Raw genomic sequence first — 23,497 nt, 5'->3', positions numbered from 1 at the left:
GGCTGATTTGGATAAAGGCAAGTAAGAATATATTAGGAACAAAATTTGCAGATGAATGAATGAATGAATTCAGCCTTTTCCCCAGTTTCAGATTTTCTGAAGATCCGAGTCTACTTCACTTATGCAACTCAGTAACTGTTGCTAAATGTTATTTCATAGGTGGAATGAAACATTGCACCACATGCAAGTACATTTCTATGAACACTTGTGAGTGGTCTATACTAAAACAGGGTAACATTCATAAGGTGAGTAGTCTAGGGATGCAGTAATAACCCCCTTCCTAAACCTTAACAATATTTCCCTGAAAGGAATAATAAATATCTAAAACACGACAAAGACGCCCAAAAGACCACACTGAAATACATTTTTTTCTGTGTTTAATATAGACAGTATCGAGTATTTCCAGGGCCTTCCCTTCCATCCATCCCATGTTCATCCCTATTTCCAGGGCCTTCCCTTCCATCCATCCATCCATCCCATGTTCATCCCTTCTTAAGAGAATAATTTCATTACAATACATTTCATTCAGTGGCACTGAAAAGCTAAGTGAGTTGGGAACAGAAACAAAAACTACTACTACTGATTGGGCAAGACATACATTAAAGTCCTCCAGCTCATTCATCAACTGATTTACTTAAGGCACATCTCAATAGGTGGTACAGGTGTCCTCTGACATGGCACGGTGGGGGTGGGGGGGCTAAGTAACTGACAAAGAAAGGCAGGTAAGGAGTTAATACGTGTGCATTGGGGCAGGGGCTAAAAGATGTAATCATGTAGATTGTCTGGCGCGTGTTGTAGTTGTAGCAGCTGGATCTGAAGATATTATTTGGTCGTAGAGCTTTGCTGCTTATTCTCTGGAACTGATGGGCAGGATGTCACTTAGGCAAAGGGGTTTCCAAAGGGGTCTCCGAAGGGATCCGAGCCACCAGTGGTCTGGGCAACAGGAGTGTTCTGTCGTAAAGAGGGAAAATATTAAGGTTTTATAATGATACAAAGCAGTATGTTACCATCAATTGATTGGAGTTTGATAGGATTCATTACAGTATAAGTCTGTTTGTTTGTGTGTGTGTGTTTGTGTGTTTGTGTGTGTGTGTACATCCATACCATTGCTAGAAGTGGTGCTCCAAAGGCATTAGGAGTTGCAGTGCCAAATGTGTCATCAAATAGGCTCTGGTTGAGACCTGTTGCTGCTGCTGGAGCCAGGCCTGGGGCTGGAGTTGGGGCAAAGGCATCCAGGAGCCCTGGACCGGGGGCCGCTGCAGGAGACATGATGGGAGCAGCTTGCTGTGGGGCCGATTTGGGTGGGTCTAAAGACAGACAGGAAAGAAAGGGGAGAATCAGAGGGATTCAAATAATACATTTGACAGATACACTACCAGTCAAAAGTTTGGACACACCTACTCATTCAAGGGTTTTTCTTTCTTTTTACTATTTTCTACATTGTAGAATAATAGTGAAGACATAAAAACTATGAAATAACACATATGGAATCATGTAGTAACCAAAAAAGTTAAACAAATCAAAATATACTTTAAATTTGAGATTCTTCAAAGTAGCCACCCTTTGCCTTGATGACAGCTTTGCACACGCTTGGCATTCTCTCAACCAGCTTCACCTGGAATGCTTTTCCAACAGTCTTGAAGGAGTTCCCACATATGCTGAGCACTTGTTGGCTGCTTTTCCTTCACTCTGCGGTCCAACTCATCCCAAACCATCTCAATTGGGTTGAGGTCGGGTGATTGTGGAGGCCAGGTCATCTGATGCAGCACTCCATCACTCTCCTTCTTGGTAAAATAGCCCTTACACAGCCTGAAGGTGTGTTTTGGGTCATTGTCCTGTTGAAAAACAAATGATAGTCCCACTAAGCGCAAACCAGATGGGATGGCGTATCACTGCAGAATGCTGTGGTAGCCATGCTGGTTAAGTGTGCCTTGAATTCTAAATATAATCAATGACAATGTCACCAGCAAAGCACCCCCACACCTCCTCCATGCTTCATGGTGAAAACACACATGCGGAGATCATCCGTTCACCTACTCTGCGTCTCACAAAGACACGGCAGTTGGAACCAAAAATCTCAAATTTGGACTCATCAGACCAAAGGACAGATTTCTACCGGTCTAATGTCCATTGCTCATGTTTCTTGGCCCAAGCAAGTATCTTCTTCTTATTGGTGTCCTTTAGTAGTGGTTTCTTTGCAGCAATTCGACCATGAAGGCCTGATTCACACAGTCTCCTCTGAACAGTTGATGTTGAGATGTGTCTGTTACTTGAACTCTGTGAAGTATTTATTTGGATTGCAATCTGAGGTGCAGTTAACTCTAATGAACTTATCCTCTGCAGCAGAGGTAACTCTGGGTCTTCCATTCCTGCGGCGGTCCTCATGAGAGCCAGTTTCATCATAGCGCTTGATGGTTTTTGCGACTGTACTTGAAGAAACGTTCAAAGTTCTTGAAATATTCCGGATTGACTGACCATGTCTTAAAGTAATGATGGACTGTCGTTTCTCTTTGCTTATTTGAGCTGTTCTGGCCATAATATGGACTTGGTCTTTTACCAAATAGGGCTCTCTTCTGTATACCCCCCTACCTTGACACAACAACTGATTGGCTCAAACGCATTAAGAAGGAAAGAAATTCCACAAATTAACATGGCACACCTGTTAATTGAAATGCATTCCAGGTGACTACCTCATGAAGCTGGTTGAGAGAATGCCAAGAGTGTGCAAAGCTGTCATCAAGGCAAAGGGTGGCTACTTTGAAGAATCTCAAATATAAAATCTGATTCCATATGTGTTATTTCATAGTTTTGATGTCTTCAGTATTATTATACAAATGTAGAAAATAGTAAAAATAAAGACAAACCCTGGAATGAGTAGGTATGTCCAAACTTTTGACTGGTACTGTACATCAAAACATCTTGTAACCCAAGCCATAGAATTCACTGTGCTACCGTCCGGCAAACGGTACCGGACCAACAGGCTCCGAGACAGCTTCTACCTCCAAGCCATAAGACTGCTAAATAGTTAATTAAATGGTTACCCAGACTATCTGCACTGCCCCAACTTGCACAGACTATGCACACTCACAAGACTATATATATACACACACACACACACACTTTTACACTCATCATTTGCTGCTGCTACTCGTTCTTTTTTTTACTATTATTATTATTATTATTATCATCATCATCATCATCATCATCATCTAACCTGATGCCTAGTCACTTTACCTTGTCTTCATGTACATATCTACCTCAAATATCTTGTACCCCTGCACATTGATCTGGGACTGGTACTCCCTTTATATAGCTCAATTTTTGTGCATTTTATTCCTTGTGTTATCATTTTATTATTTTTTTAACTCTGCATCGTTGGGAAGGGCTCCTAAGCAAGTATTACACGGTAAGGTCTACACCTGTTGTATTCGGCGCATGTGACAAATACATTTTTATTTAACTTAGACTTGATATTTGCTGGGGCTATATGATAAAATCAGTATTGCGGTAAACTCCAAATCTATAGATAGGAATTTGAAATTGCAAATAACCGCCATTACCATTGGCAACCGCTGACATTTGACTTTGAATTTCAAAGTCGTCGTGATCCGCAACCTCCTGGAGCATGCCCACTTTGCTGGAGAAGTACTGGGCAAATGCTCCATCCCCATTAGTGCTGGGGGCGGCCCCAGGTGTCTGCTCCCCCTTCCTGGCCGGGATGGCTGGAGGCTTGGCAATCTGGAAGTCCTTGAACATGTCCTTCCCACTCTTCTTCTCCTTCTCCCCTCCCAGGGGGTCCAGAGCCGTGAAGGCACTCGGTTCCACCTTAGCTGTAGCCTCCTTGACTGGCGGCCGGGGTGGGGGCCGAGGTGGACCTTGTGGCATACCCTGTGGAGGGCCTCCCATCATGGCAAAGGGGCCGGGTTGGAAGGGGTTAGCCATGGGAGGCTGGCCCCAGCCAGGTGCAACCATGGGCCCTGCAGGAGCAGGCTGTCCCCAAGCCTGGGTGACCGGCTGGGCCCCATACGTGGATGGAGCCTGCTGGCCCCAGGGGGCCGGGGGTATGGGCAGGGCACCGAAGGCGGATGGCTGGGGGAAGGTGGTCTGGAGGTTGGGGAGTGTTACCCCTCCTGGCATTGTGAACATCGAAGGGCCTGGTGCTGGGACTCCCCACGGTGGTGGGGCTGTCCCATGAATGGTGACTGAAGGGGGACCCAACTGCAATGCTCCTGGAGGACAGAGGAAGAACAGGGGAGAGAGAGGAGGGTGATGAGAAGGTGACCTTTTCCATTTAGGTTTGGGTACAGTAAGAAGACTGAAATGAACTTAGACACCATCTAGATTGCCTCAAGCTCAGCATAGCTAAAGCATGATAATAAAAAGCACTGATTTGCGCCAATGCCGATTTAAACTAGTCGATTGTTTTGCTTTAACACAACATGGGTTCTCACTATTTGGAGCCAATGAGGCCATTAGTCTTACCCAGAGCTGTTATGGGGGAGGTGGTGGTCGGACTGTTGAAGAGGTCATCGGAGGCAGATGAGCAGTCAGGCTGACTGGGAGCAGCAAATGGGTCGGCCCCAAACAGGTCATTGGCAGGAGGAGACTGGTGGTCAAACCGCAAATTAGGCGACCAAATTTACTACAGGGATATTGAACAATTTACTATTCATTGAGGGCCAGTAAACAAGGGAAAACTGTGGTAAGCACTGAATTAATGACAAGGTTTATATGGATGATAATGCATTATGGAAAAACTAAATGATCATACTTATATACTGTATTCACATTAATATGACACCCTTATTTTAAAATAACCTGTATTTATACAGGTTTTTCTCATTGAGATAAAAATCTATTTTTCAAGAGAGACCTGAAGAAGAGAAACGTACATTTCTAATAATACTTAAAAAGACACAAATACCAACACTTACCTCCACACCTCACTGAAGCATGAATGTTAAGACAAGGAACATATAAATAGATAGCAACAGGAGATAAACAGTGTTTACGGTCGAGTAGAGGTTGTTAATCTCCTAGGACAAGCAGGTTAGAGAAGCCATGTGAGCACCACTACATGCAATTATGTTAGAAAACCATACCAGTTCCATCCCAGAGAAAAAAAACACACCAACCCTAATATCCTTGTACCAAAACCATGTTGGTAGAGACAAAACCCAGTGCAATGCTGGCCTGTAGGAATAGAATATGCCAGTATGGTATCCCAGTGCTGTGAAAGGGGGTTGTTGTTAGAAAACCAATTATGGTTTGGGGAGGAGGTGTGCAGACAGACTCATTCTCAGACATGCAGCAACATCATAGGACCTCTATGGAGCTTCACCTTGGCACTCCTCCGACCTCGTCCAGCCTTAGTGTTCTGTGGAGGGGGGCTTAACACAACCGAACTGTCCTTGCTAGGACCCACAGCGGCAGTGGGTTGTGGATCAAACATCACACCGTTACAAAGGAGTGGGCTTTTCCCAGAAATGTCCAGAAAGGGGTTCTGTGGTGAGGGCACAGGTCCCAAACCGTTCTGGACAGGAACGGGGACCCTGCTCTCTTCTGTCATCCCTCCCCCTAGTGGCCACTGGCCGTTACTGAGAGCCAGGATCATGTTCTTATTGGACAACCCGTTCAACTGCTGACCGAAGTTGTCAGAGTCTCCGTTAAGACCAACACCGTTCCTGATTGGCCTACCCAAGAAGTGAACAGAGCTTTCTTGGTTGTGATTGGTGGAGGGGGCTGAGATCAGAGAATGGGGGGGTGCTAATTGGGCGAGGGGGTCATTGCTGAAAGGGTCAGTGTCTGGGGTTGGAAAGAAGCCAAACGTGGAGGAGAAGGGGTTCTCTGTTCGGGGGGTGCCCCAAGGGTTAGGTGTACCGGAAGTGAAGGGATTTCCCTTTATACAGTTCTGATTGCTGTCAACCTCGGCGGACAGATCCAGCAATAGAATATCATTAGTCTCCTGGTTATCAAGGGAGGGAACGAGAGGGAGAGAGAAAAAATAAAAATCTGTTGCGCTGAAAGAGAGAAGCAACTGTTAACACAGCTAAATTAATAACAATGACATGAGAAGACAGTTTATGATTGATGAAGCAACAGTGGTGATAGATAAATAAACATTTAAACAGGAATCAGAAACTCAACTGTAAAAATGTGCTTTGTCAAGGCACCAGCCTTTGTGTCAGGAATTACAAGCATTATTCGGAATGTGCTGACATTTAAGATATATCCAGGATTTGACCTTTGTAATCCATCAAAACTACTTCAAGTTAATAAACATACACTTATTACAGACAGACCTTTACAGAGTTGAGTTTGAGAGCCCTGTATGACATATGGGATGATGTGATTGGTGGAAGGGGTGAAGTTATGCAGATAAGCTATGTTTTGGGGCGAGAGACTGGGATACATCCGCAATGCAGAATAATACAAACTTCTATGGCAAAGTGCAAGACTGAGCTAGCTAGAACCTGAGAGGAACTTTACCAGAGCTCGAGTTGTCAAAGCCACCTGATTATAAAATTGGGGAAAATATCCTTGTTAGGAACAGGAAAGGGGACGAAAAGCCTCCAATCTTCAAAATAAAATAGCAGCAAGGTAATTTGTCGTTGTCTATTCTGTCCAAAAACGTTTATGGCAGAAGATAAGCATGGTATATAACATAATTGCCAACAATTGGCCCTATCCATTTGTAAAGTCTGAGTTATGAGCATTTCCCCAGCTCTAGCACTTAGGCCTTTGCACCTTATGAGTATATTACTAGAAACTAAGAAGAGCCTTTATGAATGTGTGCAAATCTAGTGAACCCAACAACAGCAGGCTGACTTACTGTAGGAGAGTGGATGTCTGGAGGGGTGGACATGTCTCCAAACAAATTCAGCTGTTGCACCTCCTGAACAAAAACATATATCCATTATCAGCATCTTAAAGATACATCCAGTATCATAAAAAAAGAGATACAACAACACCACAGAACATCTACTAGTAGACGCGTGTGCCTGGGGAATCCTCTTTTGCATTCACTTTGCAGTCTTTTACATGTATGATTCTACGATCTTAAACACTTACTTTGGCAGTGCCTGCCTGGCCATCGATACTGAGCAAGGCATCACCACCATTCTGTAAATGAAACACAGCAATAAGAGGTCAAGTATGCACTACACGTACATCTCAGATAAAGCTTATATTATCCAACATACACAGGCACTTACCTCAGCTACTGCATTATTACTCTCACCCTGAAAAGATAGAGAAAGAGGAAAAACAAGGTGAATATTCCCATTGGAGGAATGTAATATGTTCTCTATTTACTTATTGGATGAGATTTGTGTGCCATAATGAGTCATCTCATTGGTATTGCAATGAAAGCATGGTTAATGGTGCAGGACTGTAATAAAGCACTAGGGGGCAGTGTTGACCTCATAACTTCAGTCACATGACCTCCGTCCAGTCAGCAACCCCAAAATGTTACTTCCCAAAAAACACTTAAAAAACTAACAAAAAAAAGGGTCATATTCAGTAGGGAGAAAAATGTTTGGAAACAGATTTAAAACAGGGCTGTACTACCAGAACATAGATTTTAGTTTTCTGTTGCAAAGTGTTTTGCTACGGTATGCCCTACTGAACACAACTCTGATCACAAACCCCACCATAGTTATTTACCTTCTGTGAGGCCTCGGACTTCTTCTTCATGTTGAAGATGACCTGGAATAGATCCTTAAGGTCAATGACCAGGGGCTCTGCCTATATGGAGAGGAGATTCATGGAAAAACAGTCAATAGACAATCAACTACTTGCAACAATCTGCGTGTGTGTGTCCGAGCGTCTTACCTGCTGGCCAGTCTTTATGGCGAAGAACTGGTGCTGTCCCTCGGCCCCACACACGTAGCCGAAGGCCCTGTTATCCGTTACATCTCTGGCGATGAATGAGATCTTGTTCACTATGTGCTCGTGTTCTATCACCTGAGAGGAAGAGAGAGCTTTTAAAACAGTTTAGTCTTTGTGAGTCTTCAATTGCCTAATAATATAAACACTTGCAATTAGGCCTACATGGAATCTACTCGACTGAGGTCATGTCCTGTGTTAACCTTGTGAAAATTATCTCCCTCTACAATTCCTATAATAGAGAATTTTATTTGTAAAGATTGGTACTAAGGTTGATACTGCCCAGCCACTGAGACATGATTTAGAAAGAGGAACAGAGGGATGAACTGTGGATTAGAAAGTCATTGAACAGTTGTCCTCACCCCTGTTTTCTCATCAATGATCTTGATGCCTGACATGGATATGTTGACCCAGATCCTTTGCTTGTGTTTGCCCTGGGACCGAGAAGCTACTGCCATGCCCTGCACAACAACACAACAGTTACATAACAAACACCACATAACAATGACATACTAACGCACACAGCCCACCACCATATGCACACCCAAAGAGAAATGACCATAGAAAACAGACTAACAAAATCACATTCAATTTGCTCTTTACTAACACTACTGCGTGGATATAGAGCCGTAGCAGCAAGTGTACTGTAGTGTCTGCATCATGATATGGTGGTACCTTGAGTTTCATCATCGAGTCCTGGCTCATCTTGTCCCCTCGGGCCTCTGGGACATCATCGATGCCGATCAGCTTGGCCTTGTACCTCACACCATCACCCTGGAACCTGGACAGCAGGTACTCATCAGTCTTCTCTGGAGCTGGGCAGAGGGAAGAGAGAAGGAGAGAAAAGTGATTGATTGGATCGATTGTCACTTTCTGTCCGGTTGAGAATGCCCTCTTTAATTCGTCTATATCTAATTCGTAGCCTCAACCATCACACCACAAGACGCATGGAAATCAAGATGTAAAACTATACTATAAGGTCAAGTCTGATGACTCAGAAAAAGTCTGTTCAGCCCATAACACCAAATCCCTCATGTGGGGAAAGATGGAGGCCCCTTGCATATTGCATACAGTACCTTTCTTCTTCTCTTTCTTAAAGGGGGTCTTGGCTGGTGCGGTGGAGGGTGTGGTGGGAGGGCTGGTTGTAGAAGATGTGGTGGGGGCGGGGGTGCTGGAGGGGTCGGCCGGGACTACGGGTGCACTGCTCTCCACTTCAGTAGACATGGTGGGGTGGGGGGCCAGCCTTACGGGAGTCGGGACAGGCAGACAGGACAGGTAAACTAAATCAGACGGCAGCTCCTTGTTCAGGCCAGGGGGTCGACTCAGCAAAGAGGCTCAGCACTCACACATGCTCAGTTATGTGCCTGTAGGAGGGAGGGAGGGGGAGATGGAGTGTGTGAGAGAAATATAACGCAACTACACTCCCATGTTAAATTAACTGTCCAGTGAAAATGTAATTTTTAGAAAGTTCATATTCTGTTAACTCGTACCAAAATAATGTTGTTGATTCGCCTTATATAAAAGAATATATACTACTCGCATGAATATTTTTAATGGCTGGCATACGGCCACACCATTCCAACACAGAAAAGCTTATTTTTAACATACTTAAAGCTGCAATATGTAACTTTTTGGGTGACCAAATTCACATAGAAATGTGTGTTATAGATCTGTCATTCTCATTGAACGCACGCAATTAGAATTTTTGCAACCAGGAAATGGCAGGGTGATTTCTCCATAGTGCATCTAACATTACAATTTTTTTTGGAAAGAGTATTTCACTCATATTATTATTAATTATAGGTCATAGTTCATTGAAATCAGGAAACACTGGACAGTTACTTTAAGCTTTTTTGGTGATAAAAGCAGAATGATAACAGAACAAAGACATTACAGCTCTAAACATTTTAAAGATGAACAGCTTCCGCTACCTGAAATTGTCCCCTAAAGGTTTTGTGAGCATCGTAAAAAGTAATATCCCTTTAAATGATCCACAATGAGGAGCCATGACCCCAGTACCTTGTTCCTACTAACCACACACAACAAACACACAGCATTTTGATCCATGTTGTAGCCTTGCTGTGACCCGTTGATAGCCATGTATGTAGTGATGGGAGGTGATGAAACTGCAATTAAACTCAGTGGGGTCTTTAAGACTGAATGGGTGTGAGAGAGGAACACCTGGAGGGCATCACAAACAGCTGCGCAACTGGCCAGGGACACACACTTCCTCTTTCGAACAGTGTGTCCTGTCAGTCATGGGATTCACATAGTCACAGAGGCCCTGTCCAGTCCAACTCTAGGCCGTCATAAAGACCATAGGGTGAGAGGCTGGGCGTTCAAATTAAAGCTGTTCCACGGGGCCTACTTCAGGAAAATATGCCAGAGTATAATCCATTGTGATTAACATTGCTCCTCTCTCAGTAAACTGAAGACTAAGGAGAGGCAGAGCGAGCCATGGAACACCCAGATATTATGTTAATGTAACACTCAGCCATTCTGGTTTTAGAGAACCTAGCGACAGCTTCTTAGGAACTCACAATCAGCTGGGGCCACCCTACCTGAGGCTGACAGCTGGGTACCACCACACTGTCCATCTGTGGGCAACTTGGTCCTCTGGTTATGGTAGGAGACAAATTTGCTACTAACAACTCTAGCCACGAATTTAACCACAGTTCACTATGATTAACACCATCACAGCTGTAATTAGGCCCTTCAAGACAAACAAAGACAGAAACAGAGCACAGACATAGAGTAGCCTACAGTAAAATAGAAAGTCAGTGGCCGGCCAGTAGTGTAAACTGCAAGAGGAGACTTGACTACCAACAGACAGAGAGCTCTGGAACCATCAACAACACTCACAGCTGGACTAGGGAACAAAATGGCTTCTTTCTGGGACAGAGAGAGAGATAAACACTACAACAGTACAGTATAACAACCACCACAGGTTGATTTCAGCAGCTAAACATTTATTTTCCATATGACACATACCTTCAAGGGCACTTGCAGATGCTGCGTAGATCGCCTCGCTACTGAAAAGGAGCCTTGACTGACTCAGGCAGAGGAGCGCAAAGGTTGGGAGCGACCAAAGGTTGAGCTATTAAATGAAGTTAATCTTACGCTACCTGGTTGGTGTTTAAAGCTGGCCATACGCTCCAGTAATCTCATAACATGACAGTACAGCAATCCACCCTTAGCAACTGTAGTGCAACCCTATAAAACCTTACTTAAGAGGTGAGAAACAATGTATGTATAGTAACATCCAAGAATGTGACTGAGGCAGGATCGAGAACATAGGCCTGCTAAACTCAATTTATTTATACAAAAGTCAGTGTAACTCAGGAATAGGGAGACATACAAGGCCAAGAACCAATGTTCCCTCAAAAACATTTAGGCACTGAGCAAACTTCAGGTCTGCTGAGCGCAAACTTGAATGTTGTGAACATTCTGTGCAACTTCCAGAGCGCGTTTCCTGTGAACACTGAGGCTGTACCCGCTTTAAGTTACAGTTTTAACAGTGGCCAAGTAGGCTACAGTGGCTATTTGATCATAATGTAGGCCTACCAGAGTGGCCTACCATCAAAAACAATGGAGAAACATTTTTATATGGAAATAGCAGTTCTATCATTCAGCCTACAGTAGCAGCCAAGGTGTGGTGTTCAATGTAGGCCTACATTCCATGAGACTTTTTAAAAAAACATGCAGGGCTTGACATTAACCTGTTTATCCACTTGTCCATCAGACAAGGTGACTGAAAATGTTGTGTTGTTTGATGCAAGAAACCACTTTACAAAATAAAATGCATTATTATTCCCATACCATTATTACAGAGAATCAGACAAATTATGCTACCCTCTACCTATTGGCTACTTAGCTTATTCAAGCCTGTCTCAAAATACAACACTACCCCTTTAAGACAAAAAAAGCTCTTCACCTGACTTGCTTTTCAAAGAGGTCTAGAAATGTACACATTTTGTGCTCTCGTAGGAAGCAATCACTCCCCTATTGATGACTACAAATGATCTATAACTCACTAACAAAGGATATGAACAAAATGTGCACACGTCCTACATGCAGCTCTCGCTTTGATCTCAAAACAAGCGCACCTACTCACGACCACATCTGTACACATAGTCTAGTTCAAAGTAAATGGCACAGATCCATATATGGCAATGGTCGATTTGCATATAGCCTTAGTGCAGCTCTTATTGGTTGAGCAAGGCACTTAGCCCTAATTGCTCCTGTAAGTCACTCTGGATAAGAGCATCTGCTAAATGACTAAAATGTAAATGTTATGCCGCACAGGTCTGTGTAGAGTACGGGCTGAGTAGTGCGTGTCAATGCAATAGTATCCTACTCTGATGCGTTGATAGTGTTAACTAACAGGGAAAACTCGAGAAAGTTGAGTGAAGTTCAATCATGTGCTTCTCTCAGTGGGCTGATATTTCTTCTGCGCGGCAGTCTTGGGGCTACTGCTCGCCTGCTTACTCGCGGAGCTTAGAGGGATCATTGCTAAGAACCTCCTGTATGACACAGCGCAAGTTGGCTTCCCTCCCCTCTACATAGAGGCCTCTTGTAGTCCTCTCTCTCAGTGTCAGTCTGGGGGGTTACTCATAAAAACAACAGTCCATTTCCTGAAAACAAGTACAAAGCTGACAGTCCAGAGGCTCTTGTAAAACCCAAAGCACAGTGACTGCTGAAGAGTAGTTAACATTAACTTGACTCTCTTCAGGTAAAGTCCAGCTCTGCCTAATGCCCCTCTGATGACTGGTAAACACGTTAACATTAAAACTACAGTGAGAGACTGGGAGCTGTTTAAACGATAGTCAAGGCAGCTCCTTTAATACCCTGTGCCAACCTGAACCGCACTGGCTTGAATATTTTATTTTCACATTGTCCTGTTCAGCACTGTTCCAGCCACTATGGTGGATGCATAACCAAGCCAGTCCAGTACACGTTGCTTTGGCTAGACTCAGTTTGGCTCAGTAGGGTGAAAAGCCTTAGATAAAATGATTATCTAATGACTGTCCTCAGTCCCAGTTGTCCTCAAGCTGTTGAAAGTGATTAGTGACGTTATAGAATATGGACTAGTCCAGAGGGGAAACAGTGTCAGGAACATGGTAAGATACGAAATAAGCTCTTGGGGACATTTAGTGCATCAGGGCTGTATGCCAATATCGCCTCTAACCATCTATTCAGTGATATAATAACACTTACAAACTTCCACTCGAGAAGACTCTTCTAAACCAAACCAATTTGAGTATGTGAAAGTCAGATGACATGCTTTGCAGAGCTACGGTGGCAGAAATGTTGAATTATCTAAGATCTTCATGCAGCTCAAGTTTATCTGCACACACACACACACACACGAAACCACAGCCAAATCTTGCATTGCCAGCCATCATTTGTATTATATGGCTTGCATCACAAGAGCGACAGCACTAAGACAATAAAATGTTCATGTCTTTCTGTTTCTGCTATGAGAGCAGTTTTTTTTTTACACACCAAAGTGCGTTCAAGGTCTACAGCAATGACCAGAAGAGTTTTCCGGTCATCATATGATAGCTGGAGCAGTCGGTGACAGGGTTTGATTGCATCCCCGCTTTAAGACGTACGTAATCTTTGGTCATATCAGTCACTGGGTGTAAACGTACTCTTTACATGCATGTTTATCAGGGCCTCTATCACAGAGGAAACAATTAGTTCCTAATATCCGATAACACGAAGCAGTAAGGGATTCCTTTCCAAACCAAATTACTGACTAGAATACCAATCAGATCCCAGATAGCACCATGTGACTGATTGTGATCTGTGGATCACACCACAGTGTGTGTGTGTCAAGTCAAAGAATCCCCAGTAATGGGCGAGAAGAGGGTTATTGCGATACTGTCAGCCAGGGTTAAAAGGCTGAAATACCTTTGGGGTGGTGGTTACGTTAGGCACATGATGCTAGCTGTTCAGTAACTACCATGGAGTGACAGTCCCAGTGACTTTGCCTTAATAAGAGGCTGTGTCAGCGACTATACAAAAAGCTAATAAAAACAACTTCTCAATGTCAGCATGACTAACTAACCTGACAGTTACTGAATGGACTGCCCCCTATCTAAGAACAGACAAAACCCATTGGCATTTCCTGAGCGGATACTCAATTACACAGCTTTAAAAAGGTGAGAGAAGGACCAGCCGGCAGCATTACAAATAGCCATTAGGCATTTTAAACCTGCCAGGGGACCAACTTTCCAAACACTGGATGCTTAAGCTACATCAAGAACATCTGCCATCTTTTGCATTCTTCAGGCATCTTCAACTAGTTAGGCTGAACCCATACACACAATTCTTTTTTTAAAGAAAATATTTACACTAAGTCAGCAGAATGGCTGCAAAGAGATAGAGACGTCCCAATCCTGGGCGTTGTGTTGCTTCATTAGAAGGAAAAGTGACGTTCTATTCAGCACATCTGGAGGAGATCAGGGCATGGATCAGACAGACTTAATAGGATGGTGAAATACCACAACTGCAGCCTAGACCCACTGTGGATACAGACAGTGGCCTAGCCTACAAACAAAGACTACATTCCGACATTACCAGACAACTGTCTACTAGGGATACTAACAAATGCTGGAAGTATATGATTAATGATCTATTGCATTTCATATACACGCAAAGATCCAGTTATGAAGAAGTATAAGGCTAAATATGGTTGCGCAGTGCAAAGATACCATTATAACCCCTTTCTGTAGGCTCATGAAGACGGCCTTGTTTAACAGATAAACATCTTAGGTTTCCAAAAACATGATTTTAACGTTTTTTAAACAGAATATTCAACAAGTTGGCCAAGAAAAACCAAGCGATCTGTTACTCAGCCGAACTACATTTCCAGAAAGCTAAATAGCGACCTCCCATAATTACCTAGTACTAAACCATTACCTTAGTGACGTGTGCATAGCTCGCACAGCTGGAACTAATGGAAAAATCATGGGTCTTCTTGGATTTGTTTGATTCAGCATGTAAAATATAATTCCAAATGTATGACTTTCTATTTGAAAGTGAAGCATTCCGTGACAGCAAAACACAAATAGCCTTCCCTGCCTGTGAATTTGTGGATGCGAAAGAATGTGGATGTCACGTACCGTTAACAAGCGCTCCAGACAGTATTCTTCATATTCGAGGTTTGCCTTCCAGCGTTCTGAATGTTATTCGAACGCTATCTAGCCGGTCGACACGTCTCCTATCCTCTATGAGGGTTGAATCAAACACCGCTTTTCAGAGACGTGTTGGAATCAGATGTTTTCCGCTAAGATGTGCCCCCAGAACGCGCCGCTATGTGGTGAATTGGCGACTCCCCTACCGCGCACTGGGCTCCTGCTACCTCCCAATTTAACCCCTCGCACGCCAGAACTTCAGGAGGCACTATTGCGCCTGTAAAGGCCACACATCTACACCAACCAATGATGAGACCAATAGGACGATTGAAATGTAACCATTGTTTCATCCTCATAACCTGCAGTCCTGCGGGTTTAGGGTCATTAAATATTGTGTGGATGAAGGGCAGGTTGAATAAAGAGAAAACAATACATTAGAAAACCATAAATGTATAATTATTGTATAATTTATATTGATAGGCTACATTGAGTTTTTTATTTCATTATTTTCGGCAATCTGGCATTAGTGCATATGCCTAAACTTTAGGGCCTTACTGTATGCGCGCCAAATATGCCAATTACCAAATGCTTAAAAATGTTAAAAATGTTAAAAATAAAGAGAAGGGAGGGCCAGAAAAGTAATGTTTGGGAAATATTTGGTGAGGTGGTAAAAGAGGATGATAGCAGTGCAGGCTATGTTATATGTGTGATAATTGTGAGGCGCTTTACAAACTCGACTGTCTCAAGATGGGGACTTCAAATAGGCCTATGGCACTTCAACTGTAGCCTACTGTTCAGATGGGTTAAATGGAAACTGAAATCTGGACACTGACTGTAGGTCTATAACCTCTCACATAGCCTTAATATTAACTCCTGCACAATTAAGTATTTCTTGCAGTAAATTGATACACCAAATGTAGGCAACATTTTGACTAGGGAACAGGAGTAGAGACATTTGATTTATTTATTTCAGCATCTTGAGAGAATGCTAATGCACAGTTAGATACCATCTGTAGAGGTGCTATCTTCATCAGCATCATTAAAGCTGATAGTAGGCTATTTCAACCACATAGAATATGCATCCAAGCCCAACTGAAATCTTATCAGAAACATTTTTGGTCATTCTCACAGCTTTCTATGTCCTTACAACAGGTCAAACTGATGTAATTTTGACATTTTGCACAGAAAATCTTTCCACTTGTTATTTTTTAAGGCAATTGCATTTTCTCCCCAGTCCCTAAAAGTCTTTGAACTCCACTGAAGCAAGGGTTTGTTTAGTCTTCTAGGGCAACATATAATGACAGAAGAGAAGCTGCATGTATCTAATTATAGACGAGTTGACTAACAAATAGCCAACCAAAATGTTGGAAATTATAAGCAGAAACATATCTAAATCAGGTTAAAAAAAATAATCCTGCACCCCCTGTTAACAAATGTTCAATATTAGCAGGTTAGGGATGGGTGCGGGCCTCAGATTATCACTTCATCACATATAGTCGGGCAGTTGCGTGCACCACTATCCTCTTACACCTCACATCAAAAATACTTGCAACCTGGTATTGCCTTCAGTTTTATAAAAATCTGTGGGCCATATTACTTAGCTATGAGATCTATGTAGCCTAAGCCTATAAGAACATTATCAGATATTTGCTGATGTTCTTTGCAGATTAATTTTTATTTATTTTGCCCACTGCACTACCCCAGGTTTGTTTGACCCAGATTTAGTAGGTTTATAGTAGGCCAAAGACAAACATTTTAAATGCAATTTACAGTAAGTTAAATATTTCAGTAGGACATGCTTAGAGCAGCATTTGTCAAAACCTCCATCAGAGGAAAAAATAGAGGAGGATATCAGTATATCCTTTTAAACCTTACACCTATTGTTCACAATGGGCATGATGACAATACAATGGAAAGTGGTTGTTGAAGTGGCTTTTCACAACAGTGTTAGTGTATGTGTCCATGCTTGCATAGTTTCAATAATTTGTGCATGCACATGTATGTTTGCGTGCATGTGTGTGGTGTGTGCCTGTGTGCATGCATGCATGTGTGTGTGTGCGCGCGTGTGTGTGTGTGTGCGTGCGCTAGTGGTCAGCTGTTTGTTAACCCTCACCTGCCCGCAATTGCTAATAACCCATCCGCATCGCCCAACAATATGTGATGATTGATTAAGTGAAAATCTGAGGCCACCCAACCCTAACCCGCTAATATTGAAAATGTGCTGTAGGCTAAATCAAAATCAAATCAAATCAAATGTTATTTGTCACATTCACCAAATACAAAAGGTGTAGACCTTACCGTGAAATGCTTACTTACAAGCCCTTAACCAACAATGCATTTAAAAAAAACATTTGTTAAGAAAACATTTACTAAATAAACAAAAGTAAAAAATTAAAAAAATTAAACAGTAATAATAAAATAACAATAATGAGGCTATATACAGGGGGTACCGGTACCGAGTCAATGTGCAGGGGTACAGGTTAATCGAGGTAATTGAGGTAATATGTACAGTGAGGGAAAAAAGTATTTGATCCCCTGCTGATTTTGTACGTTTGCCCACTGACAAAGACATGATCAGTCTATCATTTTAATGGTAGGTTTATTTGAACAGTGAGATACAGAATAAAAACAGAAAAATCCAGATTTTTTTTTATAAATTGATTAGCATTTTAATGAGGGAAATAAGTATTTGACCCCTCTGCAAAACATGACTAAGTACTTGGTGGCAAAACCCTTGTTGGCAATCACAGAGGTCAGACGTTTCTTGTAGTTGGCCACCAGGTTTGCACACATCTCAGGAGGGATTTTGTTCCACTCCTCTTTGCAGATCTTCTCCAAGTCATTAAGGTTTTCGAGGCTGACGTTTGGCAACTCGAACCTTCAGCTCCCTCCACAGATTTTCTATGGGATTAAGGTCTGGTGACTTGCTAGGCCACTCCAGGACCTTAATGAACTTCTTCTTGAGCCACTCCTTTGTTGCCTTGGCCGTGTGTTTTGGGTCATTGTCATGCTGGAATAACATTCCACAACCCATTTTCAATGCCCTGGCTGAGGGAAGGAGGTTCTCACCCAAGATTTGATGGTACATGGCCCCATCCATCGTCCCTTTGATGCGGTGAAGTTGTCCTGTCCCCTTAGCAGAAAAACACCCCCAAAGCATAATGTTTCCACCTTCATGTTTGACGGTGGGGATGGTGTTCTTGGGGTCATAGGCAGCATTCCTCCTTCTCCAAACACGGCGAGTTGAGTTGATGCCAAAGAGCTCAATTTTGGTCTCATCTGACCAAAACACTTTCACCCAGTTCTCCTCTGAATCATTCAGATGTTCATTGGCAAACTTCAGACGGCCCTGTATATGTGCTTTCTTGAGCAGGGGGACCTTGCGGGCGCTGCAGGATTTCAGTCCTTCACGGCGTAGTGTGTTACCAATTGCTTTCTTGGTGACTATGGTCCCAGCTGCCTTGAGATCATTGACAAGATCCTCCCATGTAGTTCTGGGCTGATTCCTCACCGTTCTCATGATCATTGCAACTCCACGAGGTGAGATCTTGCATGGAGCCCAAGGCCGAGGGAGATTGACAGTTATTTTGTGTTTCTTCCATTTGTGAATAATCGCACCAACTGTTGTCACCTTCTCACCAAGCTGCTTGGCGATGGTCTTGTAGCCCATTCCAGCCTTGTGTAGGTCTACAATCTTGTCCCTGACATCCTTGGAGAGCTCTTTGGTCTTGGCCATGGTGGAGAGTTTGGAATCTGATTGATTGATTGCTTCTGTGGACAGGTGTCTTTTATATAGGTAACAAGCTGAGATTAGGAGCACTCCCTTTAAGAGTGTGCTCCTAATCTCAGCTCGTTACCTGTATAAAAGACACCTGGGAGCCAGAAATCTTTCTGATTGAGAGGGGGTCAAATACTTATTTCCCTCATTAAAATGCAAATCAATTTATAACATTTTTGACATGCGTTTTTCTGGATTTTTTTGTTGTTATTCTGTCTCTCACTGTTCAAATAAACCTACCATTAAAATTATAGACTGATCATTTCTTTGTCAGTGGGCAAACGTACAAAATCTGCAGGGGATCAAATACTTTTTTCCCTCACTGTACATGTAGGAAGGGGTAAAGTGACCATGCATAGATAATAAACAACGAGTAGCAGCAGCGTAAAAAGGGTGGAGTCAATGCAAATAGTCCGGGTAGCCATTTGATTAGCTGTTCAGCAGTCTTATGGCTTGGGGGTAGAAGCTGTTAAGAAGCCTTTTGGACCTAGACTTGGCGCTCCGGTACCGCTTGCCGTGCAGTAGCAGAGAGACCAGTTTATGACTAGGGTGGCTGGAGTCTTTGGCAATTTTTATGGCCTTCCTCTGACACCGCCTGGTATAGACGTCCAGGATGGCAGGAAGCTTGGCCCCATTGATGTACTGGGCCGTATGCACTAACCTCTGTAGCGCCTTGTGGTCGGAGGCTGAGCAGTTGCCATACCAGGTAGTGATGCAACCAGTCAGGATGCTCTCGATGGTGCAGCTGTATAACTTTTTGAGGATCTGAGAACCCATGCCAAATCTTTTCAGTCTCCTGAGGGGGAATAGGCATTGTCGTGCCCTCTTCACGACCGTGTTGGTTTGTTTGGACCATGATCGTTTTTTGGTGATGTGGACACCAAGGAACATGAAGCTCTCAACCTGCTCCATTACAGCCCCGTCGATGAGAATGGGGGTGTGCTCGGCCCTCCTTTTCCTGTAGTCCACAATCATCTCCTTTGTCTTGATCACGTTGAGGGAGAAGGTGTTGTCCTGGCACCACACTACCAGGTCTCTGACCTCCTCCCTATAGGCTGTCTCATCGTTGTCTGTGATCAGGTCTACCACTGTTGTGTCGTCGGCAAACTTAATGATGGTGTTGGAGTCGTGCTTGGCCACACAGTCATGGGTGAACAGGGAGTACTGGAGGGGACTAAGCAGGCACATCCTGAGGGGCCCCCGTGTTGAGGATCAGCGTGGCAGATGTGTTGTTGCATACCCTTACCACCTGGAGGCGGCCCGTCAGAAAGTCCAGGATCCAGTTGCAGAGGGAGGTGTTTAGTCCCAGGGTCCTTAGCTTAGTGATAATAATAATAATATAATATGCCATTTAGCAGACGCTTTTATCCAAAGCGACTTACAGTCATGCGTGCATAAATTTTTGTGTATGGGTGGTACCTTGGCGTTACAAGCGCCGTGCTCTACCAGCTGAGCTTTGATGGCACTATGGTGTTGAACGATGAGCTGTAGTCAATGAATAGCATTCTCACGTAGGTGTTCCTTTTGTCCAGGTGGGAAAAGGCAGTGTGGAGTAAAATAGAGATTGCATCATCTGTGGATCTGTTGGGGCGGTATGCAAATTGGAGTGGGTCTAGGGTTTATGGGATGATGGTGTTGATGTGAGTCATGACCAGCCTTTCAAAGCACTTCATGCCTATAGACGTGAGTGCTACGGGTCGGTAGTCATTTAGACAGGTTGCCTTGGTGTTCTTGGGCACAGGGACTATGGTGGTCTACTTGAAACATGTAGGTATTATAGACTCGACCAGGGACAGATTGAAAATGTTGGTGAAGACACTTGCCAGTTGGTCAGCGCATGCTCGGAGTACACATCCTGGTAATCCGTCTGGCCCTGCGTCCTTGTGGATGTTGACCTGTTTAAAGGTCTTACTCACATTGGCTATGGCGAGTGTGATCACACAGACATCAGGAACAGCTGGTTCTCTCATGCATGCTTCAGTGTTGCTTGCCTCGAAGCGCACATAGAAGTAGTTAAGTTTGTCTGTTAGGCTCATGTCACTGGGCAGTTCGCGGCTGGGCTTCCCTTTGTAGTCCGTAATAGTTTGCAAGCCCTGCCACGTCCGACGAGCCTCGGAGCCGGTGTAGTAGGATTCAATCTTAGTCCTGTATTGATGCTTTGCCTTTTTGATGGTTCTTCAGAGGGCATAGCGGGATTTCTTATAAGCGTCAGGGTTAGAGTCCCACTCCTTGAAAGCGGCTGCTCTACCCTTTAGCTCAGTGCGGATGTTGCCTGTAATCCATGGCTTCTGTTTGGGGTATTTACTTACAATCACTGTGGGGACGACGTCATTGATGCACTTATTGATGAAGCCAGTGACTGATGTGGTATACTCCTCAATGCCATCGGATAAATCCCGGAACATATTCCAGTCTGTGCTAGCAAAACAGTCCTGTGGCTTAGCATTTGTGTCATCTGACCACTTCCGTATTGAGCAAGTCACTAGTACTTCCTGTGTTGGTTTTTGCTTGTAAGCAGGAATCAGGAGGATAGAATTATGGTCAGATTTGCTAAATGGAGGGCGAGGGAGAGCTTTGTACGCGTCTCTGTGTGTGGAGTAAAGGTGGTCTAGAGTTTTTTTCCCTCTCTGGTTGCACATGTAATATGCTGGTAGAAATTAGGATAAACGGATTTAAGTTTCCCTTCATTAAAGTCCCCGGCCACTAGGAGTGCCGCCTCTGGATGGGCATTTTCTTGTTTGTTTATAGCCTTATATAGCTTATTGAGTGTGGTCTTAGTGCCAGCATCGGTTTGTGGTGGTATATAGACAGCTATGAAAAATATACTCTCTTGGTAGATAGTGTGGTCTACAGCTTATTGTAAGATGCTCTACCTCAGGCTAGCAAAATCTAGAGACTTCCTTAATATTAGATTTCGCGCTCCAGCTGTTATTGACAAATAGACACAGACCGCCACCCCTTGTTTTACCAGAGGCAGCTGTTCAGTCTTGCCGATGTACGGAAAACCCAGCCAACTGTATATTATCCAGGTCGTCGTTCAGCCACGACTCGGTGAAACATAAGATATTACTGTTTTTAATGTCCCGTTGGTAGGATAGTCTTGAACAGAGGTCATCCAGTTTATTCTCCAATGATTGCACGTTGGCCAATAGGACGGATGGTATAGGCAGGTTACCCACTCACCGACGAATTCTCATAAGGCACCCGGACCTGCGTCCCTTGTATCAGTGTCTTTTCTTCATGCGAATGATGGGTCATAAGAGACGGTGACAGAGATATTATGTACAGAATAAGTTACAAACAACGCAAAAAAACACACAAAATAGGACAATTGATTAAGAGCTCGTAAAATGGCAACCATCTCCTCCGGCGCCATTTTGGCTAGACAATTTTTTTGACAGGGGGTGCCTGTGCAGGATTATTTGTCGTTGCCTGATTTAGATATGTTTCTACTTATAATTTACTACATTTTTGGAGGCTATTTGTTAGTCAACTTGTCTATATTTAGAGACATGCAGATTCTCTTCTGTCATTATATGTTGCCCTAGAAGACTAAATAAACCCTTTCTCACCAGAACAATGTCATAAATCGATAGAATGAATGCTTCAATCTACACTAAACAAAAATATTAACACAACATGCAACAATTTCTAAGATTTTACTGAGGTACAGTTCACACAGGAAATCAGTCAATTTAAATAAATAAATGAGGCCCTAAACTATGGATTTCACATGACTGGGAATACAGATATGGATCTGCTGATCACAGATACCTTTAAAAAAAAAAGTTAAGGGTGTGGATCAGAAAACCAGTCAGTATCTGGTGTGACCACGATTTGCCTCATGCAGCGCATGATACATCTCTGGTTGGTCTCAGACGATCCCGCAGGTGAAGAAGCCAGATGTGGAGGTCCTGGGCTGGCGTGGTTACACGTGGTCTGTGGTTGTGAGGCCGGTTGGACTTAATGCCAAATTCTCTAAAATTACGTTGGAGGCGGCTTATGGTAGAGAAATAACATTAAATTATCTGGCAACAGCTCTGGTGGACATTCCTGCAGTCAGCATGCCGATTGCACGCTCCCTCAAAACTTGAGACATCTGTGGCATTGTGTTGTGTGACAAAATTGCACATTTTAGAGTGGCCTTTTATTGTCCCAAGCACAAGGTGCACCTGTGTAATGATCATGCTGTTTAATCAGCTTCTTGATATTCCATACCTGTCAGGTGGATGGATTATCTTGGTAAAGAATAAATGCTCGCTAACAGGGATGTAAACAAATATGTGCACAAATTTGAGAGAAATACGCTTTTTGTGCTTATGGACAATTTCTGGGATCTTTTATTTAAACTCATGAAACATGGGACCAACACTTTACATGTTGCTTTTGTAATTTTGTTAAGTGTAGTTGACATTGGTAAAGTTCTCTGTCATCTCTGCTTCTTTTTTGGAGAAGAGACATTTAGGGACCAGGGAGAAAATGCAATACCTCAAAAGAAATGGGAATGATTTTCTGTGCAAAATGTCCAAACGACATCAGTTTGATCATTTGTAAGTAAATAGAAAGCTGTGAAAACGACCCAACATGTTTCTGATAAGATTTCAGTTGGGCTTGGATGCATATTTTATGTGGTTGAAATAGCCTACTATCAGTTTTTATGATGCTAATAAAGATAGCACCTCTAGGCTAC

The 23,497-nt window shown here is 43.3% G+C and overlaps 1 protein-coding gene across 2 annotated transcripts; it reads right to left on the bottom strand.

The window, feature by feature from the left end:
• Positions 1-360: 360 nt before the first annotated feature.
• On the bottom strand, positions 361-15,203 carry LOC311127772 (disabled homolog 2-like). Of its 2 annotated transcripts, XM_084159650.1 has the most exons (14): positions 15,018-15,203; positions 8,964-9,251; positions 8,563-8,702; positions 8,250-8,348; positions 7,834-7,965; positions 7,666-7,746; positions 7,215-7,241; positions 7,072-7,122; positions 6,833-6,895; positions 6,490-6,513; positions 4,483-4,606; positions 3,561-4,229; positions 1,105-1,307; positions 361-951 (listed from the first exon to the last, which is right to left on the bottom strand). In XM_084159650.1, exons 2-14 carry the CDS (start codon positions 9,109-9,111, stop codon positions 880-882), a joined length of 1,833 nt encoding a protein of 610 aa, XP_084015776.1. In that variant the 5' UTR covers positions 9,112-9,251; positions 15,018-15,203; the 3' UTR covers positions 361-879. The 2 variants fall into 2 exon arrangements, with proteins under 2 accessions (XP_084015776.1, XP_084015777.1); XM_084159651.1 differs by lacking the exon at positions 6,490-6,513.
• Between the last annotated feature and the right edge of the window lie 8,294 nt (positions 15,204-23,497).

This window comes from Coregonus lavaretus (assembly GCF_964263955.1).
Source record: "Coregonus lavaretus genome assembly, chromosome: 4".
NCBI classification, from domain to species: domain Eukaryota; kingdom Metazoa; phylum Chordata; class Actinopteri; order Salmoniformes; family Salmonidae; genus Coregonus; species Coregonus lavaretus.
Note: the sequence above shows the minus strand (reverse complement) of the source record. Positions and strands in the feature narration are given on the sequence as shown.

Coding starts and splice junctions, on each gene's coding strand:
- LOC311127772 (XM_084159650.1), bottom strand. CDS start 9,111: ATGTCTACTGAAGTGGAGAGCAGTGCACCCGTAGTCCCGGCCGACCCC. Junction 7,123..7,214: donor GTAATAATGCAGTAGCTGAG/GTAAGTGCCTGT, acceptor TTTCATTTACAG/AATGGTGGTGATGCCTTGCT. Junction 4,607..6,489: donor CTTTGACAACTCGAGCTCTG/GTAAAGTTCCTC, acceptor TTTGACCACCAG/TCTCCTCCTGCCAATGACCT.